The sequence below is a fragment of the Hyperoodon ampullatus genome (genome assembly GCF_949752795.1).
Source record: "Hyperoodon ampullatus genome assembly, chromosome: 1".
Taxonomy (NCBI): Eukaryota; Metazoa; Chordata; class Mammalia; order Artiodactyla; family Ziphiidae; genus Hyperoodon; species Hyperoodon ampullatus.
The window spans coordinates 156,414,819-156,424,269 of record NC_136914.1 but is presented as its reverse complement, the minus strand read 5'-3'; the positions used below and the strand labels follow the sequence as shown (position 1 = coordinate 156,424,269).

General features: G+C 48.8%; 1 protein-coding gene across 2 annotated transcripts in view; it reads right to left on the bottom strand.

Moving 5' to 3' along the window:
• Positions 1-1,401: 1,401 nt before the first annotated feature.
• The window catches only part of LEF1 (lymphoid enhancer binding factor 1), a gene marked incomplete at both ends in the record, with an annotated part of 116,571 nt that continues 108,521 nt past the window's right edge, over positions 1,402-9,451 (bottom strand). For both annotated transcript variants that reach the window (XM_079713038.1, XM_079713040.1), the window contains one exon: positions 1,402-1,481. In XM_079713038.1, coding sequence (XP_079569164.1) covers positions 1,402-1,481 — 80 coding nt within the window. The remainder of the gene's footprint in view (positions 1,482-9,451) is intronic.

Here is a 9,451-nt window from a genome sequence, read left to right as displayed (position 1 = left end):
CCCGTGAGGATGTCTGGGTTCTCAGGAAGGGAGAGAATCATTCTCACCTGAATCCTGTTGCCCTGATTTCCACCTACCCGTGGGAGAGGAGGAGGTGGGGTTCCAGGCTGCAGGAGGACCCCTACGGACTGCATGGCCTGGAGATGGGGGGAGGGTGTGGGCCTGTCCCCGAGGCAGCCTCACGGGCAGCGCCCCCATCATGCGGACACACCAGCTCTGGCCTGGCCTATGGATTTAGGTCACCATTACCAACTGCAGGTTATCAGGAACTTCACTCTTTAAAAAAAAAAAAAAGACTTGTTTTTAAATGTTTTATTACAAAGCTTTTTTAAAAAAATGCTCAGCACGTTAACTCAAACTGGAATGACAAACGTTAGATGACAGTTTTGGGCAAAGGCTGTGCCTTGCTATTTAAAAAAAAATGGGTACATCAATGCTCATTTTAACAACTGGCTTAAAATTCCACTAATTGGCTAATAAAAACAGATACAAATACAGAACAATTAAAGTAATAACAATTCAAGTGCTGGGCTTTTTACAAGAGGGGTGAGAAGGAAAGAAATGAAAATTCACTGCAAACTGGTCTGCTGAAAGGAACTGTTAAGGTTTACCATTTAAAAAAAAGAGAAGAGATCATAAGAAAAATAAAATGAAAGAGGACTGCCAACTGCTACCCACAGAGTGGACTGGCTGTTATGTTTACTTAGCTCTATCGGACACCTTACAAAGACAGGCTACTATTATTACAGGTAATTCACCGAGAAGCCCCTTAGCGGACAAGATATCCCTCAAAAGAAGAAGGCTTCTTTTCATTTTTATTTCAAACTCTTCCAGATCTTTCGATTTTACTTAAAAAGCTCATCGCTAGCAAAATATACAAGAAGATTAAAACTAAAAAGTGTAAATTAAAAAAATTCAAGTTTAAAAAAAAAGAAGCAAACAAGATTGATCCTTTTGCACTGTTAAATAAAAGCTTGAGGAAAAGAGAAACAAACATGAAGCCAGAAACAAAGAGGGAACTCTTCCACAAGTTCCCTCCGGGATGCTGATGGCTGTGCTGCGGCCGCTCCCAGGGCTCGGGGCAGGCAAAAGCAGCCAAGTTACTGTCCTTGCCAGGAGGCTACAGGTACGGAGGCGGGATGCTCTGGGAAGTGCACGGCGGAGACGGGGGAGGAAAGCTGCTCAGCTGACCCAGGGCCTGCTAGCATTCTCACGTGCTTTTTTTCTTTTGAAAAACCTTGTATGCTTTTTATTGTGGAACATGGCTCTCGCAGTAGATGAAAGGGGGTTTGGCAGTGATTGTCTTTATGGATCAGCGTCTCTAGCAGTGACCTCAGGGTGAAGTTGGTGTCATTTCTCCTTTGGGGTCGACTGGGCAAGCCGTGGAGACAGTCTGGGTGTTCAACAAGCTTCCATCTCCAGGAGAGGTCCCGGGGTCGCTGCCTTGGCTTTGCACGTTGGGAATGAGCTTCGTTTTCCACCTCAAGAAGGAACAAATAAAGTACTGTGAATGTGAATTTGCCACAGACCTTTACAGATTTTAACCTCTATTTCATACAACACATGTCTTAAGATCTCTGCATTTAATTAATCCACGTTGTTGATCTGGTGATGGCTAAAACAGGTTGCCCTATGGTAGCCCTAAATCCTCAGACTATGTTAGAGAATAAGTGTACTTTACTGAAATGTTTACCCTGGTTCCATGTATATGTACATAAATGTACAGGGTTACGATGTGAAATACACATAATACTTTAGATCATGGTTAAAAAAAAAAATCTGTTGGAAAAACATCAGGAGGGAATGGCCAAACATGAATCGTAATGGCAGGCAGTGGCCAGATCAGGGAAGACTTGTCATTCTAAAGTGTTTGTTTGGTCTTTTTAGTCCACTGTGGGGAGCCAGTGTAAGATTTTACACGAGACTAAACCACACGCAAGTTAGTCAATGCCCCTCACACTCCTACAACAAGCCCCCCTTGTGACCGGGATGGTCTGTGTCCGCTCATATTCAGTCTTGAGGTGCATACGCTTCTCCAATTTTAGACTTTTCAATTCTCAAGAGTTTTTTCCTTCATAACAACCAGGATCTCTAACGTTAGCCTTGGAATGTACACTCAACAAGTATTTAAAGATATTGCTGTAAGAGCATTCAGAAAGGAGAATCCCTAAATCCCAAAAGCTTTAATAATCTGAGTTTTAAAAAGTGATTAAAAATAAAATATAACGTTGTAACAAGATGAGACAAAGACAAAAGGAAAGTGAAAGCATCTCCAAGGTCAACTCCTCTCTGGAGAGCATCCGCTTCCCCTGCTTCGCACCTGGGGAGACTGCTTCGTCCAGCTGCAGGGAAGCACCTACTCTACCTGGGTCTTTGGCACCTCAGACGCATCTCAACTCTTTGTGCTTGCAGTGTCCTTGTTATTAGCAGACATTTCCTTTAAAAAAAAATTAATTCTAAAAAGTGGAGTGCATTCCTTTATGCTTTTTATTTGAGTGGAAAGACATCTTAGAGGAGAAATAAAAGGAAGCTTTGAGATAGTTTAATAATGAAAACTCAACTCTGGGTAGCGAGTTACAGTCTACACCGCGCTGTTCAGAGAAGATGGATCTGTAGCCCGGGAGCCGTGAGGACGGGCTCTGCCAATGCCTCTAAGGGGCTCAGAGAGTGTGGGGCACAGAGTGAGCCCTGCTATTAGGGCTCTTACCAGCCACGTGTTAGCATCGTCAGAATCACGGCAACCACCACCGCTGCTGTCCCTCAAAATGACTTACCAGAGCTGAGAAGAAACTGTTTACCCGGGTGGCTAGTGAACAAACAAAACAAGCAAAAGCAAAATGGGAGGAAATTGCCACAGAATGTTGCCTTCAACAGAATGAGGTCTTCAATGACGGTTTCAATTCCTATTCTCCTGCAAAATTAACCTTCCCCCATTTAACAGGAAAACCACACTACAGCTTTGTGGTTTTTAAACTTGAAGCAGAGTAGAGATGCTTCACACAGGAGGATGGAAGAGCTGCGAAAGGCCCTGGCTTTCCAAGGAGACAGGAGCAGAGCCCGGGCGGGGGTGAAGGCAGCGCCCGCAGACTCCTATTCACACCGTGCTTGGGCTCATGACTCTCAAAAGGCCCGGTCCCGGTTGCTTTTGCTGGTGGGGAATGGCGAGCAGCCCCGGGCCAGGAGCGCACAGCAGCTGGACACCAGTGCTGTGGTTCAGGACAGAGTGGCCTCAGCCGCCAGGAGCGCCTGTCTGCTCACGGAGGCAAACTGTCCCTCTGCTGGGACCCGTGCCCACCCCAGCCTCAGGCTGACTCCGAAGTCAGACGGTCAGCGGCCCACGTGGCCCTGCGGCGGCCTCCACTCTCCTGCACTGACCACTCATCGAGTCGTCCTCTCTCCTCACGGCACCCAAAGTGCCGCCTCCTCCCCGCTTCTTGAGAGCGTAACAACATAATTACTAACCCGATCCCGGCTGCCCAGAGCGGCCATCTTTCACAAGGATAATACGCGCTTCCCTGGGAAGAATTTCGACATCTCCTAATAAAGCCAGTGCTTTCTAGTCTCCCGTTTCCCCACTGTTGTTTCATTATCGTAGTGTCCTCTTAGAAATCCTCCTGAAAAGCTGCTTTCAGAGGTGCTCTGTACAACTGCCAACCAAAAAGCGACTCTTCCCCACCTGGGATGCTCTCCTTATAGTGTAGCTAGTATTTAAATAAGTGGGCAAGGAAACTGTCTATCAAGTAAGGCACCTTATTTGAACCTGGTTGCTCCTTTAAAATACAGGGTCACCAGGGCAGACCAGTCTTACCCCCAGATGGGAGAAATGGGGGTAAAAAGCCTTGCAGTGTTGCTTTACAGACATAAAACAGGTCAAATCAAGATTCTTTTCAAGAAACCACAGGCATGAGGCTCGGGAGACTGGAGACTTCCCACATCTAAGTCTTCACGGGGGGCTGCAGCTGAAGCTGGGCCGGCTAGGCGAGCCCCGCGCAGCCCAGCCCAGCGGTGGAGTCGGTGTAATCAAAGCCGCAATTACCGCGCCCGCTTCAAAGGGAGCTCGGAGGCCCGTCTTACACGTCAGGCTTGGGCTCCCTCCGCCGGCACTCACCACGTGGGCCATTTGCTGAGTGGGTGTGAAGGAAGCACAGGAAAACGCCCTCCCCCACCACCGTCCAGCTGAAACCCAGGAAGCTCCTCTCCTGGACCGGACTCCAATCTGGACAAAATATCCCACTAACCAAATGGAAGCAGGAACCCAAACAGGCGGAGTCGCTTATTTAGAGCCCAAGCGGTAAAGGGACATCTCAAGATTTCAAGAGGGACCTGCGTCTGGAAGACGACCAGCACTGACCGAGGCATTAGGGCCTTCTAGGCCTTGGCTCAAAAGATGTGAAGAGAGGGAGAGGAGAAATTCCTTCTTCTTACGTGCAAACGTAAGCCAAGCGCGGGGCCAGCCCATATCCTTGAGGTCCTACGGCCCAGCCCCCTTCCCAGGCTGTGCCCCCAGCAGGAGGGGCTGCGGAAACAAGCCCATTAGAGGCCGAGGTGGGGGTGGGAGGAGGGGCGACGCGTGACCAGGACCCACCGGCTCAGCTGGAGCCATGCCTGTAAGCTCACTTCCCCGTCCAGAAATGGTGAGTAACTCGAAAGGAAGGTGGTTGGAGTAAGAGCTCCTCCCTCCGCCTCCCCAATGTTACTAGCAAGGAGTGGGAAACTTTAAAGTGTTTTAGTTATGATGTGAAATTTGAGGGGAGAGTATCAGAGATCAGCCTGGGAGAGACGAAGAGAGGCAGGGGCTTTGCAAAGATCGCCCTCCTCACAGCAGCACACACACCGCCTCACGCCTACTGCCCAAGTTCTCCAGCCCCACCTTGGGGCAAACGGACACAAGCCGCCATCTCAGGGCGTGAACTCCTGCGCCGCACAAAGCCGCCTGTGGATGGACGCAGAGAGCAGACTTCCAGAGCAGGACGCGAGCGCGACAGAGCTGGTCTGGCCCTGCTGTCCTAGAGGGAACTGAGGCATCTGGTTGTTAGCGGCTGGTGGGAGGGGCCCCTAGAGACTCCCCAGGCCTCCTGGCTCTCCAGGGGTCACAGGAGCTGGTGAGGAGGAAGGAAGAACGACGTGCGCTGAGCGCTGCTGTGCCAGGCGCTGGGACACGACGTCATGCGATCACGACAGCTCCGCTGACTGCAGCGCGTTTACACAGAAGGATCCCGCTGCGGGAGGGGCGAAAGGCCTTGCCTAAGGTCACCCAACCTACAGGTGGCAGGATTAGCTTTTGAGCCCTAAATCCAAGTTCTCTCCAGCACACCTCGGGCCTAAATTATCACTCATTTGCTTCTCCTTGCCTGCCTGCCTGCCATGCCCGTCACTAGTCAGCAGCACTGCGGAGGTGGAGGTGGTCTCCACCTGGACCACTGCCCACCCCAAGAGGCTATGCTCTGTTTGAAAGCAGGGTGAGAGAACAAAGAGCCTAAGAAAGTAACTTTGAAACTTAAATCTCTAAGATTGAAAGTATAACCTACAAAGGCCACCTTCAGGTCTTTGAAAGTAAGTACTACCCAGTCTTTGAGAAAAAGAAGAGATGATAACGCGTGGTTAGGAAGGTTAGCGCTGACTCTCCTTTCTACAGCTGAGCTAGTCCTGAAGTCCCAGCATCAAGCTAGTCAGTCCCCCAGTCGCCAGCCACAGCTCTGACACCAGATGATCCCCAGAACGTGGAGGAGGGAGGGAGGGAGGGGTCAGTGAGACAAGGGGTCACTGGCCCCGGGCTTGGATCCAGGTTATACAGACCGAGGCAGGGTCACTGAATCTGTGCGGTTCCTTCCCGTGCGGTTATTCAAAGCGTAACTGTGCCCAGTGAAAGCAGACTTCTTCGGCAATGCCGAGATGACACTGAGGCAGGCCTGGAACTATTGATAAACTGCTCGAGGGGGAAATTCTGGTTGCCATCTGCAGCTGATGGTTTCTCTTCCTGATCAGCCCTTTGTGTCTCCCTGTGAGGACGTACACCACCATCAGTTGGCTGGGCCTCCCAGTGTAGGTCTCACCCACTAGACCTTCACCTCTGCTGGGAACACTACCGAAACATTCTCGAGGAAAGTTTTGAATCAGAGACCCTCAAAACCCATTTTAATTCTGTATATTAAAGTGCTTCAGGAGGACAGTAACTATGGAGACTCATCTACCCACCTCCAAATTTTTATCCAGTTCACCTTTCTCTCTACAAGTTCTCCTGCACTAAAAATGCTAACTTCACCTTCTAAAAATGAGGCAACAGAATGAGCACACACTTCTGTGTGTTTTTCCTTTCCACCGTCATGTAGTACGAGTCTATGTGTCTAAGTATATGGGGCCTAGGGAGGTGACAATGCGTTGTGGGTTCTGAGCATGAGCTCTGAAGAGAGTTGTCCTGAGCAAGTTACTTGAACATGCCACACCCGTTTCCTCATCTGTGAAATGGAAATAGTTAAGTTGCTCTACCTCATAACGTGTGTTGAGGGGATGAAAGGAGATAAAACACGTGACAGGCTTGGTAAATACCTGGCATCTGAAAGGGCGCAATGAATGCTGGTTACTGCAGTGGGTGGAGACTTGAGTTACAGAGAGACAGAGCCAGGTGTGGACCTGTCCCTGCTGCACACCAGCCACGTACGTGGCCCTGGACCAGTTACTGACGTTTTCTCATCCCTCAAACAGGGCAGAGATCCCTCCCCATACAGGGCTGCCTCAAGGACGGGATGGAGAGGCTTCTATTAGAGCACCCAGGACAGGATACGTGGTCCAGAAATGTTAGTTCCATTTCTGTTGTTCCAATCTCACACAGCATGTTCAGGGAGTAAAAGCAAGATTTATACTATTTACAGAACTTCCAGTGGAAAATTACGACCAATAGAGAATTCTGGAAAATCTCTCATGAAATATTACAAAATATCCTATAAAATAGAATGTCTGCAGAAACACACTGATAGCTGGGAAAAGTAACCCCAAGAGGGCAGCAAAAAATTTGTCATTATATTTACGGAGACTGTGCCTAAAAATTTCGAAAACTTCAGGTTAGATTTGACTTAGGACTTAAGCAAAAAAGCGGGCACTACTGTTTGACTGAGGTGCTTTCGTTTTTTTTCTCCTCATTCTGTCAAAAAGAATAGAATGACTTTGCTAAGGCTCCCAGATAGTTCTAGGCAGGATCACCCTGCTCCTCTGGGTCTGTTGACTGGCAGCTTCAGGCCCAAAGGACACAGCTGAGGAAAAGGAAGTGAGAAGGCCTCAAGGTCTCACTGTAGTTATCAAGAAATTCAAGCAAAAAAAAAGCATATTTACCCTTCCTAATAAGAGCACCCTCCATGCGCCAACTCAGGCCTCGTTTACTTTTAATGTATATATTATTCAAATAAGCTTTGTTTTCTGGTTCCCAAATCTACAAAATGGATCAGAAGGAAAACTACTTTAGGGGAGGGGTACACAGTCCTAGACAGAACAAGAAGACACAATAAATAAAAAAGAGCAGATTTTAAAAAAACCCTATTATTTGGGGGTCATCTAGAAGGGTCAAATAGCATCAATTCCTTGTTACCATTTACCATATGGTACATTACACTGTAGAATAATGGCATGAGGCATTAAGTAATATTTAATTTTCATGTACTCTGTGAAGAAAGAGGTGCACTCACAAGAGTGAAAATTAAAAATTACACGTTTTGATACTTAAAGAGGTAAACCTGGAGTTCTCTGGGAAACTCCGTTATCCAGGATGATTTCCCTCAAGTTCTGGATGGTTCAGTGAGAAAACATTCTGTCAAACTAAATTTGTCCAAAATAATTTTTTATTCTATGAAGTATTAGAATAATAGCATGGATCTTAATTTCATAGGGCTTTCATGAACAATACTAAATATTACGTATCTCAAGAGGGTTGTAATGATGAGCCTCATTCTTCTCTCCGTCTACTATTATCTTTTAATGGCACGTGATCACTCTTGCTAGCCAAGGGTCCAGTTCCCTGTTTGTTTCCCAAGGCAACTGAAACACAATTCTAGCTCTTCTGACCATTAAAGAAAGAGGGGAAAAGAAGTGATGGGAAGGACACTGCAGCACAACAGAGATCTTAAAAGCTTTCACCGTATGTATGATCCTCTCCCAGTTCCTTCACGAACGCACAGTTGCCTAGATAAAATCACCCTGTCTGCTGATCTAACAGGCCCAGCCACCAGCTTTTTAGTGAGCTGTGGTGGACGTCTGCTGGGTTGCAGCCTGCCTCCCTCTTGATTATCCCAATGCCAACACAGCCCCAGTGGGAGCGGTGAGCCCCCGACAGCTGTCTTGTACTGTGTGACCATCTGCTGTGGCCACAGTTGATTGCAGATGGGGGTAGAAGTTTGACCCAAGCTGGGCTAGCCAGAGTCCCTTCTCTGGAATTTGACTTTGTATTGGTTTATGTTTTGGCCACGCGGCATGTGGGATCTTAGTTCCCCGACCAGGGATCAAAAGCCTGTGTCCCCTGCAGTGGAAGCGCAGAGTCCTAACCACTGGACTGCTAGGGAAGTCCCCCTTCTCTGGAATTTGAAAGAGTTTTCTCTTTTGGAGACTGATACTGTAAGAACATGTGAGCTTGAGGGGTTCTGGACACATGGATCAAAGAACTGAGGAGGCCAATCTGCAGAAGGGGAGGATGTGATTTGGGGGAGGGGCGGATATAAGAGACAGCAGAAGCGTCTGGACAGTTTTCCAAGCCCACCTTCTAGTGCTCTCTTCGGCCTCCGCACGGTGCTCCTGCCCCCTTAAGTAGAGGCCCTCAGCCTCGCGGGGGCTGTTTCTGCGCTTTGTGATGAAAAGGCTCGCATCGCGTGAGCGTGCGTAAGGCATTCTGGAGAATGGTTAGAACCTGAAAACCTGCGGTCCACGCACAGCTTGGTCTAGCCACACGGTGCCGTGAGGCAGCCATCTCCATTTTGGACAGCGTGCCCAAGGCTGCCCTTGCTATCAGTGTCTGAATTTTCCTGCTGAACGGTCTTACTAGGGAGTCCCTAGGAAGAACACTGCAGTCAAGTGTCACTGCCGTGTGAATTCTCTACAACTTTTCCACTAACTCACGACACGTTTTGCAGGGGTTTGCAGCCAGACGTAAGAGGAGGGGAACACGGGTAGGCTACCCCAGCCAGGCAGGGACAGACCTCCGTGTCCTAGGCACAGCACACCTGCGATCCTGACAAGACAAATGACACGCCTGCGGTCGTTTCCATCAGGATCCAGACGCTTGGCCAACAGGTAGGCGAGGTCCTGCACTGGCTGGGCCACCACTCAGAGGATGCTCAGGAGGAGCTTGGGCACAGCACTGAGCAGGGTGCAGGCGGCCGTGCTGGTCTCCCGCCTCCGAATGTGAGGCTCCCTTCCCAAAAGCTCCTAACTCTGCCGTCTCCTGTGTGGCCAGTGGCAATTCTAGGCTAAG